Below are 26,081 nucleotides of genomic sequence, written 5' to 3'. Positions count from 1 at the left end.
GATTCATTCAACGAAAATAAAATTCCTAATTCATTTTATATATGCATGGCGAGAAAAGATACAACTGTATTTTACTAGATCATTATCAATATATACCTTTTTTCAGGGCCCACCGTGAGAGCGCCCATCGATAGCGGTGGGCGTTGACGCCGCTATCACTTGCAATGCCATGCAACTCTTGGAGTGCGTGGAAAGGCGCGCTCGTAAGGTTTACCTGTTACAATACGCCCCCCTCACATGTGTTGTGTTGCATGTCGACGTTTGCCCGAATTAGGTGACGCGGGTAGTTTTATTGTTTCTTAACCTGTGCAGCCAAAGTAATAGTAGCGACCGTCAGATACTTGTTTACTTAGTTGTTTTCGCGCAACAGCGCTGGCCGAAGGGCTTGGCGTCCGACGAAAGGACGAGCACTCAACGCAATCTACGCCCAAAGTGTTCGTCGGCCTCCTAAGAAAGTATGTTCTGTGCAGCGATGCGATTTCGACACCCGTACGGCTGATCTTTTCCGGCATCGCTTTTCGCGCGAGTGGCGGGGCATTTGAACATACAGCTCTAATGGCAGGCCTCCGAAAACAAATTTCGCGCCTACGAGAACAAAATGACGTCACTTCTGCTTTGACGGATATGACGTCAAATTATTTTTTCTTCCGCCGGAAGTGTTTCCTCCTCACACAGATGGCGCTAAGCCCCATGAACCGCCGGTAAGCAACCATGTTTTGAACGTATGGGCTTCTATGGAAGCTTCGCTACCAGGTATATCTACCTTGTCGATCACTTCCCGTGTACTTAGATTTAGGTGCACGTTAAAGAACCCCAGGTGGTCCAAATTTCCGGAGTCCCCCACTACGGCGTGCCTCATAATCAGAACTGGTTTTGGCACGTAAAACCCCATAATTCAATTCAATTCAATTCAATTCGATCACTTCAGCTGGCGTTGGCATGATAGAATGTCACGTGCAATTGTGGCGTAATGTTTGTAGCGTCGAGCTGCTGTGCTCGGCGACCGAGGTTCGATCCCGCCATCGGGCACGTTAACAATTTCTCGTTTTTAAGTATGAGCCATTTGGTCAGAATACGGTAGCAACACCCCGGAACCGCGATCAGAAAAATCCGGCTGGGTGCTCAACGACAGCGTCACCTTAAAAGCCCGCTTGCGCACCGCATCAGTGCTGCTCCCAAGCACGCAGCGAGAGCGGTAAGAATTCCGTCTGTGCAATGGATCGCCTCGGACATTGCACAAATGACAAGTTTTATTGCGATAGTAATTATGTGGACACTTCAACCGGATTTCTGCCGTCGGCGTCGTCGTCGCCGTCGCCGTGAGGTTTCGTATAGATTCCAAGGGCGATAAAATTGTCGCCGCGCGCCGTATGCGCGAGCGAAAGCGCGCGGGGTACGCGCGCTATCACGGAGAGCGAACGCACGGCGGAAAGGAAACGCGACTGTCGTGTGAAAGGCCGTGGGGGTATGGGAGGGAGGGATGGAGGCCGGGCGACGCTGTGCAGCTTCACCAAATGATTATCTTGCAAGCGGGCGCAAGGGGAACTGGCCACATCTCCCACATGAAAGCAAGAAAGCGGGAAGGCAGCGAAGGCAGAGGGAGGGGTGGGGGCAGCTTCTCCTCTGCCAACAACTTCTGTGCACAACTCTTCTGCACTTTGCCCGGTGGTGGCGGTCGCCCGCACTGTCTCTTATCTCCATACGGCTCTGACCTTTGTATGCGCTGTGCATTCGCCGCTCAGTTTCCGTTGAAGCGATAGACCGCGCGAACCTGCGCTTGCTTCCAGCGTTTTGACAGTCGTTGCCTGCGGTCATTCAGTGTGATCTATTGATGTTTGCTTGTGCGCGCTGACACCACGATTGTTAAATTTGTTAGTAAGCCAATGTGTCCAAGTTTATGGAGCCGATAAAACCCCGATCCCTACTCCGAATAGCCCTCTACTAATTTGCTATCGCAATCGATGCTTCGCCTTTCAGGCGAAACTCCCGACATTTTTTTTTCGAGGTGGCTGCAACACCAACGCCCGCGCTGCCATTTTTAATAGCTTATCCTTGGCAGACTCTTGACGCCTCTCAAAAATGGTTGTGAGCTCAAATGGGAGGCTTGCGGCTAGCCGGAATTTCGCGAACAACAAACGGCCATGTTGAAAGCTTTGCAACCTGCAAGGTAGGTGTGTAGCTCGTTTAGTTCTTTGCAGTGTGTTTGAGAATAGCACTGCGGTGGTGTGCAAGCGGGAAACCATGTCGTCGTCGTCGTCGTCCCCTTTTTTCTTCTATTTCGTGGGCATTTTTAAAACGAATTACGATCGATATAGGACTCCGAAAAACAGTTAACGTTAATGTTTTCGAATGTGTTCTAGCACACGGAGTACAGATGTCTGCAGTATTTACAACTAAGATTACTCATTAGAAAATACTTTTGGAGGAACACAACAAAACTGATGCCAATAACTTGCATATTATGTCCCCAGCGTACCTTTCGTTTCAACTGCATAGAATGCTTCGCTTATTACACAAAATCACCAGCCCTTCCCCTGCCGAGTAAATGGGGGCAATCGAAGCTAGTCGAGTGTGTATCTGACCTTCGTTAGGGCCTCTGGATTCTCTGGTCGTCGCTGACGGCGGGCTTCGGCTTCGGAAGCCCTCGCCTCAGGATCGTCGGCTCGTCGCTGATGGCGAGCCTCGGCTAGGGAAGTCCTCACGCTAGAATCGCCACGTCCACGACGAGCGCTTTCCCGAGCGAGTTCAAACCAGCGTTCATCAAACACAGCTTGCTCCTTTACAGAGCGCACCACGCGTGGCCTTCCCATCTGTTTGCCGAAACTGATCTGAGGCGAGGGTAGCGCGGAGGAGTGTGCGCCAACCCGCTTTCCTTCCATGTCCCTAGGGCCTCGCGACACACCAAACGAACCGGCTTGGTCGCTTGCGTGTCACGTGATCACGCGTGTAGCATATCGAATGCGGGTGTGCGCCGCACGTGATTTTTTTGTTTTTTTTTTCTCTGTTTCCGTCTTCCTTTCTTCGTTCTTTTCTTTCATTCGTTCTTGTCCCGTATATGTGCCATTGAGCTCGGACCCTTTCTGCACTATCGCCAGGATCGGCCAACTTTTCAGCGTGACACCACCACCACCACCACCACCGACACTTGTGAGCCTGCAAAGCTTCGCTTAAAAGGACTAATCCTTGATGCATGATAGCCAGGACGTCCCGTACAGAAAGTATGCCGCTAATGCACCGAGTGTATAAGTGGAGAGGCTTAAAATTCTGGAGTTTTACGTGCCGAAACCATAGTGTGATTGTGTGGAACGCCGCAGTGAATATTGACGAGCTGGACATCTTTAACGTGCGTCCGAATCTAAGTGCGCCAGTGTTTTCGAATTTCGCACCCATTTAAGTGTGACCACCACAGTAGGGACTGAACTGGCGACCTCGAGTTTAGCAGAGCTACGCCATAGCCAATGAAGTATCGGGGAGTGTATAGCAGAGACACTTAAGTTGGACTACCGTATATAAACGTTAGCGAAAAAAGCTGAATGTTTGATTGCTGTTTTCACCCTGCCACCGCGTATGCGAACGTTTTCGTTGGGTAGCTGGTAAATGCATCCATTGATTCAGTTGAATGATCGGCGTGACACTTTCGAAACATTGAATATAAATGTTACTGCGTTGTAGGGGTAAAGGTTACGATGTGCCGCTTTATGACGCCTTGCTCTAACCGATGAAACTAGATTTACTTCCTTTTATTGACTTTCGTAATCTATGAAAGCCGCTGAGTGAAAAATAGATAATTACCATCGTTCAGATAATAAACGCTCGTATCAGGGGTGTCGCCAGGTGCCAAGTTGAAGGCAACATCCTTCCTGCAAAAAATAGCATTCTCCATAAGAAACAATGTGTCATAATTTACGCCAAGCAATAGAACATTTCATTCCTCAGTACAAGTCGGACACTGTGTGGTTGTGAAACAAGGCTGATGGAAGACACTGAATTACATTTGCACGTCTCTCGACTAATCGAAGCACCTCGCTCCTTGTATATATATATATATATATATATATATATATATATATATATATATATATATATAATAAATTGCAGCAGATTTAAGATCTGCATTGGTAGATGCCACCAATCTAGTCCTTGAGTTGGACTACTCGTAGAGACGGACTATACTTGGATGAAAACTTGGAATACATATTCGAATTATCTCCCCATTTTGCTAATTAAGTGCTTATTCATCAAAGTTATGGTAGTTTTTGGGATTTACGTATGACAATTACATTACGTCATGACATTATGACATTTACGTTCACAATGAGTACTCACTTGGAGTGAATTCTCATGATGACAGCAGTTTTCAGATACACTTCCCATATTGTGTGAGAATATACCTGGGTGTTCCAGGGATTTTTGCACTTCCGTTCGTAAAACAGCGACTTGTAAAAAATTAGGTCGAACAACCGTTCATCTTTATTGTAATCTATCCTCCCTCTCGAAACTGATATCATCCTCAGAATTTGTTCAAAGGGTGCGTTTTGCGAACACAACGGCTACAATTTGTAAACTGCAATATGCACCGTAAAACAATTGTAGTCGGTGCATTCGCATGGCGTATCCACTTGGAGCTAATGCTAAGAGTTTTTCTTATTGATAAATTCAGCCATTGAAGGTATTTTTTAAGACAACGTCCACCTTTTTGGGCAATCCAGTTCAATAATTGAAACTGTGGTATCTGCCACAGGCAATTTTTTTTAAATTTGTATTGTCTAAAAAACTACACGTGCTATTATTCCCTATCTTTGTGCTTATACATCCTGACGCAATTACGAAAAGCGCCAATAGAAATAGGATTTTATTTTGTTTTCTTTCACCTTTTGTCTTCGTTCTTGCTTTTGCATTCTCCGTTTCATTCTTCCATTCCATTGCTCTTGGTAACCTGCCTTCGTTTTCCCACTTTTAATGAAAAGTGACGTGTGGCACCTTATCATTGCGCTTAAATGGAGCCAGAAAATAACAAGCTTCTTGGCCGTTTATTTGGTTCTTACAGACTGCTTCGCTGAATTCGCCCCTTGAACGAAGTTGTTCCAGAAGGACAAGTAGCCTCGTCAAGGTGTTGGCATCATACAAAATTCTATTCTAAATGTTAGAATGAAGATCGAGCAGGCACCACTGCGCAACGATACAAATTTATGAAGCGGTTCATAATCACATCGTGGTTTTAACATGTAAAACCACAGAAGAATCTCTCGGTTGCTATCCAAGAGTTTAGCACGATTTGAAGCTGGTTATTTGTGGCACTATTCGGGGCACTAACTATTAGGGTAGCTCTCTTCTTGCCACTGTAACTTTATTGCCGACATACGCTTAATCCAAATGGGCTTCCACACGTTTTGCAAACGCTAGTGGCTGCGCAGAAAACAGGACATGTGCCACAGATTTGCACAAATTTCGATTTACACTGCTCGTGCAGACTCAGTGTAAGCAGAAATTTGGGCACCTGTGCGGGACAAGTGCAGTGTTCCGTACGTCCGCACGCGTGCGGCAGGCCGTGCGGATTGAGCGTATGTCGGCCCTTGCCCGAGCGCGGGAGCCAAGCGGAACTTCGAGCGCAACTTCCTCACAGACAAATTCGGAACGCAGTGCAGCGTCTGTGACCACCTCTGCGGCACACCGTATCAAGTGACGGGGGTCTGCGTCTTCGATTAGAGGCGCGGCGTCTCAACGTCAGCGTGTTCAAACGCTAGCCGTCACGAGAGAAGAATGCGACAACGCTTTCCTTACCACATTACCATCGTGCGGGACGGCCATGCCGTACCACATGGTAGTAACGATATCGCCATTACCGGTGGTACCGTACCACATTGCAGTTTGCACTGCTTTGTTAGACTGCACTATCTTCTAGATCAGCATAGAAAACCTGTTAGGTATAAAAAAAACCCGTTAGTTTCCAAGGAAATTTAAATGCTCTAAATATAATACTAGTATAAACAAGGCTAACGAAGCAAGGGAAACAAAAACACGCTTGTTTTCTTCCATACTGGTTTTAAACGAAGGCCAACTTACAAAGAATTGCGCACGTTGAAAGTTACCGTTGCACGCCCTAATCCTCACATAATTCTCACCTGAACGGTCTTATTTATTGCGGCACAGGAACTATAAATAAGATATCACATTTGACTCTTGTTAATTTGACCTTGTATTATCATTCGACTCCGATTTTTTCTTGGGTTAAAGTGCACGCAAATAAAAAAAGAATTCGCGTTGCAGGGTCAGTTTACGTACATCAGGATGCCATCAAGTGCATTGCCCTTGCATATAGCGCTACGCATGCAACCAAGTCCAGCAATCTGGGACATCGACTACTGCGGCGAAGCCGACCCTGGGGCGATGCGGTTGGCGTAACTCTATGGGAAGCATTATTTAAGAATCGATTACTGAGCAATGGATCGTTTTTCGCGATTTGCACTTTAGGCACTAAATCCCGACAACGTTCTCACGGTATATGTCGAGTGCAGTCTAATTCCACTGGCTGGATTTTTTTCCTGGGGCACTTTTGTAGACTCATTGAAAATGCATGGGGTGATTTTTAAAATGTAGTTTGCAGCACAGTAAAAACGAATCCGCTAATTGCACTCAAGTGGCACATACTTTAGGTCTCTCTATATATGTAGGTTCAGTTTGGTTTTAATCCGCTCGCTGAATTTTTTTCCTGGGGCGCTTTTGTTTGGCTACTATGCGGGAAAGCATCTCCACAGGGGCAAAAGATTCGTCCGCCGTGGAATTGATGGGAAAGAGCTTGCGGACCATGTCAAAAATGGACAGGAATGTGCAGCTGTGATGCATTTTTGCTCCATGACGTATAAGGAAAGATGATGGTATTTGATACTGAAAGAAGGAGCGGGCCAAATGGCTTTATGGAGTGCCATCGAAGCGCGAAGCCTGGTTGCGCGCCCCCCTTTTTCTCAAGTTTCGGTGCATGCTAAAGTGTTTCATTTGGTATTTAGAAAGATAAGGTGCTTAGACAGATTTAGTATTAGGCAAATTTTTGACACAAAAGGACATCGCCAAATAGAGCACTTGTTACGTGTGTTTACGTGTTACTTGTTAGGTGTTTACTTAATTTGTTACGTGTGTTACGAGTGTTTAGTGCAATGTGCCGACAATGCGAAGGTTTGAATATGATCAGTGTAAAAACAAATTTAAAGGAAAATTTCATGATCTATAGTGCGCGTGACAGAACGAATAAAGAGGAAAAGATAGTCCCCGTGTTACAGCTTCGTCTCGTTTAATAAACCATCCCGTTTTAGTTTTAAATGCATAAGCATTTCTATGCCTACCAAATGAGAAATTTGTCCGTCCGTCACGTAAGACGAATGCAATGGCTCATAACCACGTAAGCCAGAGGCTACAAGCGCTCAGCGAAGTGAAGCGAACAGCGCATACATTCATTCAGATCACCCATACATACACAGAACAGCACACGTTTCAACAAAGAATAAGTGCAAAACAAGCATCCGAACCATGAATAAACATTGCATGCTCCCTCAGCAATTGTAGTGGTGGTTTTGTAACAGCTTAGCTGGACATCCAGGTTGATAAGGACCGATAATAGTTCGTAAGGGTCGGATCGTGTTCGATAAGGTTGATAACGACCGATGAGGGTTTATAAGAGTTTGTGCTGGTCGAATCAAATTTCATAACATTGATGATGACACCGGGCAGCGTGGGGATTAGTAAGCGGCACAATGCTTGTGCATACTTAGGCAACTCCCAGAGGAGGTTCTGCGTGATTTCTTTTATCAGTTCGGAAGTAAATCCCCTCTGAAAATATTGGTATTTTCAGAGCGCTTCTTCATTTGCGAGCTTATTGTGGAGCTACATATCTGAAGAACCATTTGGATGTTGCCCCAGTAATACCTCGCATTTGAGCCCAGATGTACAAAACCAAATTATAGAAATTTGTGATGAAATTATCAAAGAAAGCCTAGATGCAAAAGTAAATGGTGCAGGCCGCTTCTCCATATTGGCTGACGAAACGACGGATATTTCCGGTATCCAACAGTTTACTGTTCGTGCAAGGTACCTAAACAAGGATGCCAATGACATCGAAGGAGTACTTTTAGGTTTTAGCACCGGAAAAGATGTTCTCTCTCATTGCGACTGCAGGTTCTATGTAAATGTGTAGAAAGGGCTTCAGATTCTAGCCACCGTTCCAGTGACCACTTCAAGCGCAGATAGTATATTTTTAACGTGAGATTAGAAAAACTACTTGCGCTCTACAATGTCTGAGGAACACATGGTTAGGCAGGCAAAGTAAAATACGAGAAAACAGAAGAAAGTTAACGGCCTATTTTTGAGGCGGTTCTTTTTTGCGGACGACAAGGTCTGGCTCGACAAGGATGCCGACGTCCACAGAGACGTCGGCATCAACGTGTCCGAAGTCATTGACCGCTTCACTAAACTTCCCCGCCGAGTGAAGTTTGTCCTTTAGATAGGGAAGCGGCAAAAATCAATGCAAGTAAAGGTTCTGTTCCTTCAGGTCCATAAACGCGTAATTATGAAAACGTATGACTGTTCATTAGTTTGTAAAACCGCAGAAATTATCGCCGTTTATTCAAACAGGTAGCATCATGATCAAAGCTATCGTGTGAAAACGAAAATTACGAGGCCATCAATAACCAATTTTTACCGACCTTGTTTATTGAAAGGCGGCCCTCGCGGCGCTTCCAAAGAAACACACTCGGATATTGGGTAGTTTAACTTGCCGCATCATCTGTGGCTTTTGTTTGGTCTTTCCTTTTTAGCTACCCGCTTTTACTTCTGTTTTGAGCCGAAGCAATACCCTTCCTTAATTTTGGGTGCAGAAAATTTGTCGCCGCTCTGCAGGCAGTTAAATGACACACTTTCGTACTGATTTTTGCATTATTCCTCTATTATCTACCCATATGGTGCTGTCGCGACCGCCGCATGGCCCAAGTACATATCACGAGTTACTTTCAGACATAGCGCAAAAAAGTACGCACAACACACACGAAGACACGACAGACGCGGACGAGCGCTACTACCAACAGTTTATTTCAGTCAACAAACCCTCCGATTTATAAGGTGAACCACGTACACCAGTGTCACGCCCCTTTCCCATGCGAGGTGATAAAAAGAAATCTAAAAAAAGTTAGCAGTACTATGTCCCTCAGGTAACAGAGTTCAAATAGTTCAGTTCGGCACTGTGCAAAAGAATTGACGCTTCGCTTATACAAATATCTGAGTTCTTGTGGATGTAGAATGCTTCTAGAGCCACCCTAGCCGTGTAGTTTGTTGATTTGCCTAAGATGGTGGTCTCATAAAATCGTGCCTAACCACACGTAAAACCACACGTAATGGTGTTGGCAACCAAATGTGCATACTTGTCCTTTTTTTCTTAACTTTTAGCGCATGATCCCTGAGTCGGTCATTTATGCACCGTTCGGTTTGGCCGATGTACACCTTCCCGTACAGCAAGGGGACGGAGTATACCACTCCTGTCGTACACTCCACGACGCGGCTATCTTGGCTGGTTTGGCAACCTCCTTTCCTGTCACTGCAAACTCGAGGGCAGAGCCTGGATAGCTTATTAGGAGCCGTGTAGACCACAGGAATACGATGTCTGTTTGCGACCTTCTTCAGGTTGTGCGAGACCTGATGCATATAAGGCATGACTACGGGTGTCGCCATCCATCGCTGGGTCGCAGCCCTTTCCGTTCCAGCTTTGTTCTTTACCCTCTGCAGGATAGACTCGGCCACCGGAACAACAAGCAACTCAGGGAATCCCGCTGCTAAAAGGCGACCAATCTGATTGTCAAAGCTATGCTGCATTGAATGCGGGCATGACTTAAGGAGCACAGTATCCAGACATTGTAATTCGATGCCCCTTTTTACTATTTTAGAGTGGGCAGAGTCAAAAGGCAGGAGACAATTCTTAACCCGTGGGAGGTACTCTCAGCAAACATGGCCTAATCTAAATTTTAGCCTGAGATCCAGGAATTGTAACCCCTCAGTTCCAAGCAATTCATGAGTGAAACTCAAACCCTGCCCAGCTTGAATAAAAACATCTAAAATACTCCCAAGGGCAGTGAAACCATCCTCTTTCTTTAAAAGAATTAAAAAGTCATCGACGTACCGAAGCAATTTGAATACCTTCCCCCCATTAAAAGCCAAATCAAGCGCACTGTCAATATCAGCTAAAAGTATGTCGCATAGAATCGGAGCCACGCAAGACCTAATACACATTCCTCTACGTTGCAGAAAAGGCTGCTCGTTAAAAACAATAAATGTTACACTAAAATAAAATTCTAAAAGCGTTAAATTATGAACCGACAAGCAAGCGGAGTTTTGGAAATCGCATTCGCCACTCTGTTCAATGCACTTCCTAACAGCAACTAAAAGCTCATCTTGAGGTACTGAATAAAACAAGTCCTAAACGTCCATAGAGAAGCCATAATCTATACTCTCGTTGTGTTTCACATATTCAACGACTTCTTCAGATTTCCTCACGCGGAAAGGATCAACAACCGTGAGTTACTTAAGGCTCTTCAGTAAAAACTGACTAACCGTCTTTTGCCAAGCCCCCCCTTCGCTCACAATGGTTCTCAAAGGGACATCTGCCTTATGTGTTTTTGCAGAAAAAAACCTTCAGACTGTTTCCCTTACTATTTCTAATAGCACTAGCAAGATCATTCAATTCCAAGTCATTACAAAATTTGATGAACTTAGTCTTAACCCTCACTGCACTTTTTTTAAACAGCCACAAAGTTCGTATCCACTGCCGCTTGGGTTTTTCCATTGAACATGCATTTCGGCATCACAACAAATCCACCCTCCTTGTCAGCTTCTAGGAGAACTAAACTGTTCTGCCAAACTGAAAGTAACTATGTTAGACCAACTAGCCCAACAGGCGGTCCTTCTAGAACATATCACGATTTCTGCGATCATAGTTTTGTTCTTGCCGGGATCGTCTGTCTTTCTATACCTAAAGCTACTACTATGTGTGACTGCGCAACATGTCTATTTGTCTTGTTTGACGCATTACATACAGTGACGTTTGCTTAAATACGTGGATTTATTGGATACTTATACATATATTTAAACATCTTGTTGCGAGGCTTTGTGTATACAAACAGTGAATTTTGTTACCAGTGACAATTTTGTGCCCTTTATCAAGTTGTATCTTCGCATCTGTATATTCCGTTCTATTTTCGCAATTCTAATCTATACATCTTGCAGAACTGCTTCTTATATGTACTGACTGCTGCGACTATATTATCGGTGCAATTACAATACACGACCGGTAACAACTGCTCATGCGCAATCTATTGCAACGAAGGACAGCGCCATTGAGGTTTTTCTCTGGCCGTTGCATATGTACAGTCACGAGCAAAAGTTTGTAGACCAAAGGTATGGTATGATGGTATGATAAAACTTTATTACGGTCCCTCGGAACGCGCGTCAGCACGTAGCGGGCCGCTCCGACGTCGGTACAGAAAGGCCGAGCCTCTCTGCTGCCACGATTTTATTTTTTTCCTTCGCAGCCTGGGCATTCTGGCTGAAATCAAGAGCGCAAGCCTACGTGCGCGTGATGAACCAATACAACGTATTAAGCCAATTCGGGGCCGTGCAGCTGCGCTTGAATATATTTATATTTTTTTGCTGATGCCATGGTCTCCAAACTTCTGCTCGCGACTGTACAAAAAAGTAAACAAGGTTCTTTAATGACAAAGATTTATCAAAATATTTGTGGCCAACTTGTTCTTTTCATGTCCTTTACGTTTTTCGCACCAGCTGTATGCACTGCTTTGCTGGTTTGGAATTCTATGATATTCTGATGTTCTAAAGTTTGTGTGATATTTTCTTTACTGATTAAATAGACAAAAAACGCGAAAGCATTGATATCAGTTATTTCTGCCACAATTTTTGGGACATACGAATATATTCTTTTATGAAAAAAATGCATATTTTACTTGACAGTGGGTAGCATTCGGTAGTTTGTTTGCAGCCTCTAATATACAATGACATTGGCAATGACAATGCAGTTATTATTGGTGTATTTGAACCCTCTACAAATTCTATAAGGAGGAGGCCGCGCTGCAACGTGAGCCCCCCCTCTCCGAACAAAATTTTTGGCTACGCCATTGTGCAGTGAAGCAGGTATTCGAATACTGACCAGTTACAGATGATTTTCTGCATTTACACCCGTCGCTTACCAAGAACTTAGAAAAGGTGTTCGGCTGAAATGTAGCAAATTTTCTTTACAAAGCCACTAATTTACTTTGTTCACAGGAACCTCCCTGAGAAAACTGACGTCAATCCGATCTTTTGTTGACGTGATTTTACTCTTTGCGCTGTCGGCCATTTTCGTTATGGCGCGGTTTCGCCAAGGTCACTGCCAATGGCACCGAAAATATAGCCATGCACCTAAGGCTTTCGCCTTCGAAAAACAGAAATTCCGTGGCAGTGAACATAACTCGATCAAGCACCTGCACGCAAATGCACAAATGGACTCGTAAACTGAGGCCAGCCGAGATTAAGGTTGTCAATCATGCGAATGCATATTCTGAAACATGCGCCCATCGCGACCATTTAGCAAGCTTACATTATTATTTTAGAATCAGCTTTCGACAAATGAAGCGACAAAAGGGCATTTTTGCTTTTTTGATTCGATCGGACAAAAAGTTGGACGAGGAAAAGATGGACGGAAGGAGGGGGGGGGGGGGGAGGCGGAGGCCGCTCTTTCAAGATTCTGCACCCGCTTTCTCGAAGCGGGGCTGAGCCTCTAAACGACTATCAATAGCAGCAAAACTGCTGATTCACAGTAGACTAGCTGGCCGCTCGTCTTATACGCGCGGCGGTTATCAGATCAGTTATTCCTGATTCGTGCTCGTCCATGCTCGACGGTGAAAGCTGTTGGCGTGGTCCTTTTTTTTATTTTTCTTTTATTGTTAAAACGTGTATTCTGTTATCGTCCAGTACACTTCGTGCGTCATGGCGCGAATTTCGAATCTTAAAGGTCCGTACGCCACGTGGTGTAAAAGCTGTGAACTAAAGGCGATGTCCGGAATTGCTGGGGTTGCAATTGTTGTTGTTAGTTTACTTGGAGATCCGCTGTGCTGTCTCACCGCATATAGCGTTTAGCTATTCTACGTGAGGTTGCGGAATTGGTTCTTTGATTGGATGGTAGAATTGAGACCTAGGTATGACGATAAAAAGAAATAGAAAGGGATCATGTACAGCCACTCTATTTGACAATTAAAGAAAAAATTAACAGCAGGCCGCAATTGATCCCCAGGTTTTGGCGGTGTAGCTTATAGCATTATCATTGGTACTTCTGGAACGTAAAAGCACACTATTTCTACCAATCAGTCAATTCAGAACAAATCTATGGCTCAGTGAGTATGAATACAAACTTCAAGTGTAATTTCCTGACGGAATTTGGGCACCAAGTAAGTTGTTCTTTCTGAAAGCTTATAGTCGACCACGCATGTATATATACATATGTTATGCGACTCACCTCTTGTGACCGCTGTGAGCCTTGAGATGCCAGACGTAGGTGGCCGTCCCAGTTGCCGGATCGAACTGAGTTCTTTTAGCACTCAGGCACTTAAACGACGTGTGGTTGTTGGATGTGAAGACCGCCACAGCGTGGGGAAAGGCAGCAAAAAGCTATCCGCGAAAAAAGGGGAATAATAGAAAGTTTATAAGTATAGGGAGTCTATGAAAGGAACATAGCTACTTCACTGAGAAGTGCAACATATGGAGCGCTCACGGATTATTTAAGAAAATGACTTTCATATTTCAAGAAAAATAAAGCCATTGATATGAATTGCTTTGTTTAGACCACTCTCTGCACATCTTGCCTCACAGCACTCGCATTCCTCATTTGTATCCAAACTGCTGGTGAACCTCCCAGTGAGTTTGTTACAGCTGTGTATTCCTTAGCATACACAACATTACAAATTACGGTAATTAATCAGAGGTCAGTAATTGCTTCGTAACCCCGACGTTGACGAGTGTTACGAGAGTTACGAGGCAAGCGTCTTGACGTCACAAATCTGACCGAAAAAGACCTAATGAAAGTAATCTGCTGTGAGGAGCAGAAGTTTCCTCCGTCGTGCACGTCGATAAAGTACCAAATTATTATAAGGAAATTTATTTGCAAGGAGGATACAACGTTAAAATTTGTGATGCTTTAGAACATAGCCCAATTTAGTTGAATCACCGACTCTGTAGAAACAGAAATGCCAAGTTTGAGTTTTTTCTTGGTAAGCATTCTATTTTTAGGGTTGCTTTACTGTGACTACTCTTCGTAGAAACAGTTACCCATGCTGTATAGCGATCTTAAATACATAACCATTCATCTGTTCTCCCAATGATTTTTAATTCAGTTAAGTGCTGGTGGCTTGTCTTGATCAGTGAAGTTATCTATGCTATTGAAGATATTATGAATGCTTGTTACATAATTATGTTTATTAAACGATCCAGTGGTTGAAAAGATACAAATAACAGAAACAAGGCCCCGTTTTAAAGCGGCCATGAAATATCTGTCAAGCACTCCCGAGAAATAGCGAGAGTAGTAAATAAGCTTGGTAGCGGCAGTCGAGGCGTTATTATACAATAATCATAAATACGGATTGTTCAAGGCTCTTGCGCTAGCGCTGACTGGAAGATAACCTTCACAGTCATTTATTTTTCGGCTAGTCACAATTATTTATCAGTGTAGCCAACTAACTGTAGCTATCGTTACTGAATATTTAGTGCTTACTATGCTTATGCTAAATTTGTACTTTCTTCGTAGGATGTAAATTAAGTTCTGCGCAATTCTAGTTGCAGATACTGCCTGTACGGATTATTTTTCTTGGCGTCGTATTGCGTACAAATAGTGGATGTTCTTGGCTCCACTTGAATTGTGCGAAGTGAATTTCCCGTATTCAGAGAGCATTTTTAAAATTTAGACTGAAAATGCTGAACATTCTGCTGTAATGCTATGAGTAGCACATATGATTTTGTGCACTTGAATGATAGTGGATGACCGGTATGCTGAAGCAAGGGGGATTCAGAGCACAATAGCATGAATAGCACGTGACCATTTCCGTGAATTGCTGGCACATTGGGGACCTGCTAAATTGAATCTCCGAGATGCTAACAGGGCCACAGCGCCTCTGCATTGACCTATATATTCATGATTTCTCAGTTACTCGCCGTAACACACACAGTATAATAGTAGACATACGTTTGTTCATTGCGAATCCAAGCGAGGAGTTTGCAAAAATTAATAACCATTTAAAGTTTTTCCAATAAAACGACCGACTGCAGCAAAAATATTTGAAAAATGTTGAGGCGTACTGAATGTGTTCCAGAGTAGACACTGTAAAAAAATTAAAAGTGAGAAGCCTACAGGTTCGTGCACTCGTATGCGTTAATAAAACTTGACGTAGAGGTCAACTGGGCGATAGCTTCCTTAAGCAGCTTTACAGTAAGAACAATGTTGATCCAAATGGGTCACAAAGTTTCGGGCCGAAAGCACTCGAGAACTAATTGTCACCGACATCAGCAAGGGTGGTTATGAGAGCAGCGTTCGAATTGCGACTCTGTGAGGAGGGAGCAAATTTACACTGAGAAAGATAAACCGTTCTTAATTAAAACAAGACACAGTTTAATTTCGTTCAATGAAAATAAAATTTTAATCGATGATACATACGCGTGGAAAGGCAAGAAAGGACGTCTGTCTTATACCTTATCATTAATAAAAAATACCTCTTTTTCAGCGCCCGCTATAGAAGGAGGCGTTCACGCCGCTATCAACTGCAATGCAGTGCACTGTTAAAGTGTGCAGAAAGGCGCGCTTGTAAAATTCACATGCTACTATAAGCCACCCTCACACGTTTTGTTGTTTTCCTTGTCTACGTTTGTCTGGATTCGGTGGCGCTGAGTTTGCGAGCCGAGTTTCATGGTTGTTCTACATGTCCAGGCAAAAGTAGTGAGTAATGATCACCAGATATTTGTTTAATTTAGCTGTTATCGTGCGGCTGCACGGGCCGATCGCCTTGCGACCCAAAGCTTTCTTTGGCCTGCAAAGAAACGAAATTCTGTACATGGGTGCAATTTTGACACGCGTATGACTGACGTCTTGCTGGATCGTTTTGAACGCTAAAAGCTTTAAGCGCCGCATTTCGAAATAAAGCAATGGCGTAATGCACCTCCTCCGCGGGCTCTTACCTGAGGTAAGAGCCAGGTACCAACGCAAGGTACCAACGGTACATTGCGGCGTTTGTCGGTGCTGCATTGAAGAATGCCGCAAGCGAGGCTCTGGACTTGGGGCCTTTTCACCACACCACCCAACATGAAAATAATTTTTTTCTCTCTCTCTCTCTCTCTCCAAAGTTACGCCACAGAAACAAATTTAGTCACTTTGACAACTAAAATGACGTCACTTTCCTTTTAATAACGAATATGCCGTCACAGTATTTTTCGTTCCGCCAGAAATGTTCCCTCGTCACATAAATGGCGCTAATCCCCATGAACCGCCGTGTTTTTAACGTATGGGCTTCTATGGAAGCTTCGCTACCAGGTAGTATAAACCTTGTTAAAAAAAGCTTAATTGTGTCCTTTCAAAAAACGCCATCGGTGCAATGCCTGCCACCCTGTTCGTAGGAGTTTAGTTCAGAGCGTAACACTTTGCGTACACGGCCCTTGAAGCCGACAAAGAAGCATGGAACACAATAATAGGCTTTTATTCAACACCCCGCACATTAACGCACCATACACGTCCTACACGCACAGCGTGTGTATACAGCCGTGCTTTGAGTATGCGGCTTGTTCTTTCAAATAGAGTGCACTAAAGATTTGAAGGAACATTTGCTCTACGGGGTAAGGATCAGAAGACGGGAAATTGAAGCAGTTCACGAACGATACGAGGCATTCACTGTTTTATCACACAGATCACCAGTAGAAGTGAACACTCACCCTTTTACTGTCTGTCGGCTCTCGACTGCGGTTAGGCTTCGGGTCTGCCGTTGCCAGAACTAATAAAAGAAGCAGACACTTATGTTCAGAAAAGCCATCGTCGAGCGCTTCCAAGTGCGTGCCACAGACCACACTTGCAGAGAATATCCTGCCCGTTCGAAGGCTCCAACTCGTACGATTTGGTATCCGTCCGTATATATATTGCATGGAAGTGAGAGGAGGCGTTCAATTTATTACAGATTCCGAAAAAAAATCTGAATATGGCGAAGAGTACGATCACCTGCGTAAGCGTTCAAAAGAAGGGCACTGAACTTGACACATGCCTCCAAAGAAGTCACGTGCCTTAAATGTCGACTTTGCTTATTGTACTTTAAGCGGGAGCGACATGAGGCTAATGCAACAAACTGTAGGTGAAAGTATCGCTGATACAAAACTTAAGTGCCTCTGCTCGGCCTCATATCGTGACTGAAGCCAGGAAACCCTAAAGCATTAGCAGTGTACGTGACTCGCATCTAAACATTATCAGTTTACGAGCTTGCTGTTACCATGGGCCATTTCACGATCGCCGCGTAATCAGCTCATTTCACCCTTTCACAATCATTTGTATGCACTCTTCATCTCTTCGACGCGCGTATCCACCTTGCAAACACAAATCTCGACAAATGCTCCTTCTGCGCTGTGTTAGCAAGTGTTAAAAAGACAAACAAAAATAATTTTAACTGTGTGAAAAAAAAATATAGGCATCTGACGTTAAGAACCCATTTCCATAAGATTAAAAATGATAACACGGAAAAAGATTTGAAGCCGTGGGGAGCGAATATTTTAGTAGTGACATACGCGGAAAGCCAGAAGCACTTCCATGAGTATTTCGCTCGGGGTCTTTGCTTTGTATAATATGGGAATCAAGACCCGAATATCCACTGAGCCAACAAAAAATATGTGCTCCTGTCAGGCCACTATTGCAGTAAATCTCAATGGAGTGCTGCATCGATGGGTATATTATCGTACATAAAACTTGAACTTGGGCTGTCGACCTGAACTTGGGGTTGGCTACCCGCCTGAAAAGGGTCAATTAAACAGCTGTCTAGAACACGACACTGAGTAGAAACTACTAAAGGATCTCATTTGTTTCCTGCCTTTCAAGCTTTTCTTTCCTGTTTAAGCGATGTGCTTCTTTTTTTTTGTAGCAGTGCGATATTACACCATGAAAAAAAAAAACATGTTTGTAGAGACTCCATCGCACGGCAGCATGGTAAGTGTGTGCCTCAATTGGGGCAACGGATGGAACGATGTGATAAGCGTTTGAGAGACATAAAGGTTGCAGAGCGGAAAGAGGCCCTATTTCTACTTCCATGCAGGAATCGTGGGTCAGCGTCTAGGTATTGCTGAGGAGTCACTACTCTCACTATCGGTTGTCTCGCAATTCCCACGATGTTGCCTACATCACGTGCTCGCTGTGACTGACCTCGGCGAACACAACGCTTAAAACATCGCATTGAAAACTGCGAAAGAATAAAAAAGCAGACACGACAAATGTGCGATTCGTCTTTGCTAAGTTGATCCTTTCCCAAATGTATTATTTCTGCAAATGCATATAGGAAGTTAAAACAGAGCGTCAGCGCTATTGGTCCTCCAATGCTATGTGAAAATGAAAGCGTCTGCTTCTGGGGCAGTACACAGCGCATATTTAAACATGAACAGATGCGGCTCGCATTTATAATGATCACGATCACGTCTCGTTTCTTCTCCCCTTGCGTTATTTCACCTGGGGTGGCTTGCACGAACATTTAATAACGAAAGTAATAACAATTATAATAACGCCTTATTAAACGCTCCATACATCACCGCCGTTTTTCGGCTAGCCAACACTTTATTATAAATATTGATCGGGAAATTTCACTTGAAAAAGTCGCCTATTAAGGCAAAATATTGCGGAACTCCCCATTGAAAGATCCAGGACCTTAATTGAGAAGTGTAAGACTGGGGTTGAAGATTACCATGCACTGGTCAATAGCCTGGCATGGGAAGAAGAATTCATGATTGCCAGTCAACCTCTAGAACATGTTCACGAGTGTGTTTATTTAGGTCGATTACTCAAAGGGGACCCTGATCATGAGAAGGAAGCTTACAGAAGAATAAAAACGGGTTGGAATGCATACGGCAGGCATTACCAAGTCCTGACTGGGAGCTTACCACTGTCGTTGAAAAGAAAACCGTACAATCATGCATTCTACCGGTGCTAACATATGGGACAGAAACTTGGAGGTTAACAAAGAAACTCGAGATCAAGCTAAGGGCCTCGCGTACAGCGATGGAACGAAAACTGTTAGACGCAGCGTTAAGGGACAGGAAGAGAGCAGTGTAGCCGGGTCAGAGAGAAAGTGTTACAGCTGATATTCTAGTTGACATTAGGCGAAAAAAAATGAAGCGGGGAAGGGCCATGTAATGCGTAGAGTAGACAACCGGCGGATCGTTGTTACAAAATCGGTGCCAAAGGAAGGGAAGTGCAGTCGAGGACGGCAGGAAATTAGGCGGGGGGGATGAAATGAGGAAATTTGCAGGTGCAAGTTGGGATCACCTAGCGCAAGACTGGTGTTACGTTTGGCCGAGTTCAATTCCAAGCCGGGAGAAGAAGACGCCGGGAGAAGGAAGAACGTAGTTTTAATGCGGCATGCTTGCCGAAGAAGGTGTACAAAAGAAGCCGCCAACGGCGTGATCCGCAGTCCTTAATAAAGGAACGCCGTGATCAAAGGGCGAGGGAAAACATATCAGCGCACATGCGCGAAACAGATTATCGTCCGGAACAGATGAGCCAGACTTGGGCGCCGGCTGATAAGCGGTGCGCAACGCAACACTGGGTTAATTGGAAATCGCTCGGCGAAGAATTCGTCCTGCAGGGGACAAAATTAGCGCAATGATGAACTAGGGCGGAACTCGCGCGACCAACTTTTCAGAACGAACCGGCGATATCGCTGTGCGGGAATGAAGAATCAGAGCATGTTTGGCTATAAACAATGCATTTTAGCGAAATTACGGTCAATGTTTTAGCAACCGGTTTCGTAACGCATGGTGTGTTCTAACTGCTTGTTTAAAGGAGCGTTGCTCTTATGATGTAATGCGGCTGCTGTGCGACATTTTTCAAATATACTACGTTTTGGACATCAGGAGTACGCTGTGAAAGCTACGCATGAAATTCGGTCACGATAACTTATCACTCCGCGCGTTCCATCAACGCTTCACTGCGCGTTCCGACCGTGATTCGTTGCGCGCCAATGGCGCTGGCTCGCGCGAGCGCTGACGGGCTGTGAATAAAAAACCCGAACAAGAAAAAACAACGCAACGCAAATTGATTTCAAACTAAGCATTAACATGCGTATACCACAGTTTTGTTTGTTTCTAACGGCTAACGGCTAACGCGTTTTATTGCGATAGCAATTATATGGACACTCAAAAGCAGATTTCTGCCGTCGGCGTCGCCGTCGCCGTCGCCGTGAGGTTCCGTATGACGTCAATGGAGATGAAATCGTCGCCGCGCGCCGAACGCTGTATGTGCGAGTGAAAGGGCGCGAGGGGCGCGCGCTTTCACGGGGAGTGAACGCACGGCGGAGAAGAAACGCGCGTTCTGCGCCGTGCTCGCTTAAGGGCTGCAGAAGTAGGCGTCTCTTTCCTCATTTACAATCACCATATATGTAGAGCAAACGCGCCTTCTACCGACGCGCGAGAGGGCCCGTGGGGGAGGGAAGGGAGGCGACGTTTAGCTGCGGCACCAAGTGCCTATTTATATCAGAGGCTCCGGCAACAGTCACCAATGCCGCACGCATTTTGAGCGAACGCGGGCAAACGCGACGGCGTCGTCTACCAACAGTCTGCGTGTTGCCGGTGCTGCTGCATGTCCAAGTTTATACAGCTGATAAAGCTAACATCATTACTCCGTATAGCTCTCTACAAATTGCTATCGCAAATTCGCAATTGATGCTTCGCCTTTCAGGTGAAACTGCGACAAACCTTTTTTTAAACTCAGCCCCTATAAAGAACAGTTTCGCATGATTGTGGTAAAACATCCAACTATTTCCAAGGCGAACAACAGCCTCAGCACAAAATTCACGTGGGGAAACTCCTGTGGGAGCGTCTATCGCCGGTTCTACTTTACGCATGTTGGAATCCCCAACAAAGACAACTCGACGCTTTGCTTCCCCCTCACCGCCGAAAGCGCCCCCGAAGTCACAATGCCCTCCGCTCCTTTCCTTATCCTTGCCCTGGCTTTGTTTTTCTTCCCCGGCCGCGTCAGTGGTATCCCCTTCGTGACTAGCACTGACGTTTCCGCCACTGCTTCCCGGCGTGGCGGGTTCGGCTCTCTCTGCACTCGCATCGGAGCCAGCTCCGTTCGCGGTGCTCGCCTCGATGCGTTCATCATTGCTTTGCAGAATGGTGGCGCTCAGCTGGATTTCTGCGTTAGCTAGCTTTCTTCTGCCTCCTTCCTCTGCTTCTGCTCGATTTTAAGTTCCTTTTCTAGCTTTCCAACCCGCTTAGCTAACTTATCCTTGTCTTGCTCTAGGCGGTCTAGCCGAGACCCTAGCAACACACTACAGATAAAATCTGCACCATTCGCTTCGCGTGCTGACTTAAACCGCGTTTCTTCCAGCGCGTAGGAACGCTCGCACTCAGAACAACGCACGCGTGGGTTCCCCTAGTACCAACCATCATCTCGTACTAACAAGACGTAGATGTGGCAAAAAAAAATTATTATTCTTTACCTACTTTTATCTAAGCGAGAAGACCAAGAAAGTGAAAAAGCATTAAAATAATTATAAAGATTGCTTGGCTAAGCTAACCCTCCTAAAAAAACCAAAAAGTTAAATATATAACAAAACTTATCTCTTTGGCACGCTGCTCTGCTGCGCTGAAATGGCACCTCAACTCGACACGTCCGCTCCCGTCGGCTTCACTCGCGCTGCGGCGCGGGAATTCACACAAAAAGGTCCTCGCTCCTCCAATGCATTCGCGCGGCGCTTTGGACACTCTCCTATATTCTAGGTCACTCTACCCCAAGGACTTGTTGTTCGCGCTTTACATTAAGGGCATAGAAAGACGAGTGAAAAACAGCGAATTGGGGTTTTATTTATCCTACATGCGTAATGGACAAATGGCGCAAAAGAAGGTCCCTGGACTGATGTATGCGGACGAGAGAGTGCTACCAGCGGACAATACAAGTGATTTACAGACACTTGCGAATGTATGTGGCAACGCAGCGATAAATATAGCCCTTAGGTTTAGTACAGAGTACTCGCAAATTACGATCTTTAATGAAGAGACGAGCAATTACGCGGTGTTATTTCAACAGCAAGACATAACCATAGTCAAGCATCGGCGTATGCATAAATGACGGACATATTTACTGAAGTACGTACAAAGATAATCTGAAAATAAAGGGGAAGCGGTATGCAGCAATATGAAACACACGGCAATGTGGAGAACGAGGAGGAGGGAAAACTTTATTTTCGTCAGATGTAGAGTTATTTAAATTACTGGGTTCTTCTGCTAGGCGGCATGAGGTGGCCGTAAGCCCTTGACTTTCGGCGACCTCCAAAGCCCAGTTGACGGTCCGCACCTGGACCGCGGTATCCGAGCTGGACACCGCTACCTCCCAGTCTGAAGTGTTATTAGGTTCGAGTTCCGCCCTAGGTTTGAGCCCGGGCCAGTCGCTCAATATATGTGTCAGGTCCGCTTTATAGGCGTCGCAGTTCTTGCATTTAGGTGAAAAGCAGCCTGGATATATTAGTGAATGCTTGTAAGGGTTGGCAAATGAGCCAGTCTGCAACTGTCTCCAGGTCACCTGTTGCAGTTTATTCAGTGATTTATGCGGAGGGGAGTATTTTTGTCTACCTTCGCGGTAGTGCATAGTAACTTCATGGAAAGTGACCATGCGATCCCTCGCTGAACCCAGGTCGAGGCCTTCCACCGCCCGGCTGACGAAACCTCGGGCATAATTGTGGGCAGCCTCATTTCCTGGGTGCGAGGAATGTGCCGGGACCAGATGATTTCAATCTGGCGATCAGGTGGTGGATTTGTTTAGAATTTGCATGGCCGGTTTGTGGATTTGCCCCTGGCAAAGTTTCTAACGGCGGTTTTGGAATCGCTAAAAATGATTTCCGCGGTGGTGCCATTTATAGCCAGAACTATAGCTGCCTCTTCTGTCCTCTGCATGCATGCAACAAATTGTTGCTGCGGAGTGGGCCTGACCTTGACTGTTGACTATGCCTATAGAGAAGGCATCTCGACTTGGGTGTTCCGCAACGTCGACGTGGACTATATCCTGTAGACCCGAGTAGTGTTTATGTAGAGCTTTAGCTCTTGCTCTCTTCTGTCCTTGTGATGTTCAGGAGCCAGAGTAAGCATGAGGTGGTGCGTGGAATCTTGAAAGGAATGATGGTGCCAGCGCTAACGTTTCAAAATGTCATCGTGATGCTTAAATTCATATCTTGTCAGGTTTGGAAGTTAACCAAAGATCAGTAGGTCGGTTGGCTTTAGGAGGCACGGTTAAACCACAAATTAGGCAGTGCAGGGTGACATGGATTGGCCCTCTTTTGAAGTCAGAGAAGCACAGAGCAGAATTAGTTGTGAAGAAAGGCTCAGGAACATGGATGAAAATAGACGGGCAGCTGAAGTGCACAAGTATCTCTACATGAAAAGCGTGGACACAGAATGAAGGAAGAGGTAAAGAAAATTGGCAACCAAGTACAGGGTATTTGAAACTGTAAATCGACAACCAGGAGTCACCAGACAGAAAGTGAGAGATACGGAGACGGTGAATTGGATGCACAGAATGGAAACAAAAATGACCATGGAGATTTACAAGAATTGTGATGAACGAAATTAGAAATGAAAATCTGTACGATAACACAAAGGGCAGTGCCTTGCTATTTGAGGCTCGAGCCGTTCATCGGCCTTTGTTCGTACTTCCACCGTTTCGTGAAGAATCTCGCGGCCATAGCACCACAACTAGCCGAGCTTTTGAAAAATGACGCCCCCTTCCAATGGGGCAATAACGAGGCCTCTGCGTTCTCGCATCTAATCGACCTTCTCACAACACCTCCCGTTCTGGCCCATTTCGATTCTTCTGCGCCAACCGAAGTCCGTACTGATGCCAGCGGCCACGGAATTGGCGCAGTACTGGCACAACGCCAGCGCGGCAACGACTGTGTTATCGCTTACGCCAGCAGGCTCCTTTCACCGTCGGAGCGCAACTATTCCATCACTGAGCGTGAGTGTCTGGCCCTAGTTTGGGCGGTTGCGCAGTTCCGCCCAAACTTATATTGCCGACCCTTTTCCGTTGTCACAGACCATCACGCGCTTTGCTGGTTATGCTCACTGAAAGATCCTACAGGAAGACTTGATCGCTGGGCCTTATGCCTTCAAGAATATTCGTATTCTGTCACCTAAATCTGGCGGACTACACGAGGACGCCTGTCTCGCTACAAATCTGGCGGACTACACGAGGACGTCTGTCTCGCTACTCGGTAGACGAGCCTGACGACGTCGACAGTAGTACCGCCAACGGAATTTTCTCTGTGTCTGCCTTCGCTAACATCGCCGATGAGCAGTACCGAGATCTATCGCTGCGAGCACTCATCGAGCGTCTGCGCTCTACTCCTACCGATGCCTCCGTTCGCCGATATGTCCTCCAGGGCGGCATTCTGTACCGAAGGAACTTTCTCCCTGACGGACCTGATCTTCTTCTTGTCGTGCCAAAACGTCTATGATGGACTGTGCTCTTTAAGATGCATGACGCACCCACTGCAGGACATCTTGGGGTAACCCGCCGTACGACCGCGTCCGCCGCCGCTTCTACTGGCCCGGTCTCGCTCGCTTTGTCCGACGCTATGTTGCTGCCTGTGATCCCTGCCAGCGTCGGAAAACACCTCAGGTGCTACCTGCCGGTCATCTCCAGCCGATCACCGTGCCTGTGGAAACGTTCTTTCGTGTTGGATTAGACCTCCAGGGCCCCTTTCCCACATGGGAACAAATGGGTAGACGTCGCAACTGATTACGCCACCCGATACGCTATCACGCGGGCTCTCCCTACCAGTTGCGCCACTGACGTCGCAGACTTTCTCTTGCGTGACATTATATTGCTTCATGGCGCCCCGCGACAGCTGCTTGCTGACCGTGGTCGTAACTGCCTGTCGAAAGTTATCGCCGACATTATGCGTTCCTGCTCCACTCAACACAAGCTCTCTACCTCATACCATCCTCAAACCAATGGCCTGACGGAGCGGTTAAACCGTACCTTTACCGATATGCTGTCCAAGTATGTTCCGAAGGACCACCACGACTGGGACATTGCCCTTGCGTCACATTTGCGTATAATTCTTCTCGGCACGACACCACCGCATTTCTCCATTTATCTACTGTACGGTCGCGAACTGACCTTGCCCCTTGATACGGCACTTCCTCCCGCTGCGATCTCAACAAGCGAGTATGCGCGCGACGCCATTGCCCTCGCCGACCATGCACGCCAGCTTGCCCGTACTCGACTGACAACCTCTAAAACCTCTCAGCAGCGTCCGTACAACGCCCGCCACCGCGACGTACAGTTTTAGCCTGGTGCACTCGTGCTCCTGTGGGCGCTGTCTCGTCACGTCGGGCTTTCAGAGAAGCTCCTTTCGCGATACACAGGGCCCTACCGCGTGCTGCGCGAGGTGACGCCTGTGACGTACGAAATTGAACCTGTCAGTTCGACCTCGCCATCTACTCTGGTATCCAGTGATGTCGTGCACGTCAGTAGGCTCACGACCTACTACACTGGTTCCGAGTCCGGCCTTTAATCGCTCCGGGACGGTGCTTTTGCCGCCGGGGTAGTGCTACGGAACTGTAGTCGCCTTGACGAAGAGGCGAGCAGTATGAAGACGACGACGAAGAATAGAGGCTGGTGCGGGCTGTTGCCTCTTGGCCAAGTGTGGCGCATTTGCTTGTAAATATACTTGTATATAGCTTTTCGTCTGCGTCTTCCTACGTAACAATATATATATATATATACAGTATGTGTGCGCGAAGCTCGCGCCACAAACCTCAGGTAGAGAACGCTTCCG

General features: G+C 45.9%; 1 protein-coding gene across 1 annotated transcript in view; it reads right to left on the bottom strand.

Annotated features, from left to right (window-relative positions):
* The window catches only part of LOC125947239 (uncharacterized), a 33,266-nt gene extending 7,933 nt beyond the window's left edge, over window positions 1-25,333 (bottom strand). The window contains exons 1-3 of the mRNA XM_049671651.1: window positions 25,280-25,333; window positions 13,541-13,692; window positions 3,793-3,860 (exon numbers count right to left, since the gene is read on the bottom strand). Coding sequence (XP_049527608.1) covers window positions 3,793-3,860; window positions 13,541-13,692; window positions 25,280-25,333 — 274 coding nt within the window. The remainder of the gene's footprint in view (window positions 1-3,792; window positions 3,861-13,540; window positions 13,693-25,279) is intronic.
* Window positions 25,334-26,081: the final 748 nt, after the last annotated feature.

The sequence above is a fragment of the Dermacentor silvarum genome, chromosome 7 (genome assembly GCF_013339745.2).
Source record: "Dermacentor silvarum isolate Dsil-2018 chromosome 7, BIME_Dsil_1.4, whole genome shotgun sequence".
NCBI classification, from domain to species: Eukaryota; Metazoa; Arthropoda; class Arachnida; order Ixodida; family Ixodidae; genus Dermacentor; species Dermacentor silvarum.
The sequence above is the reverse complement of the archived record's forward strand: the minus strand, read 5'-3'. Positions and strand labels throughout refer to the sequence as shown.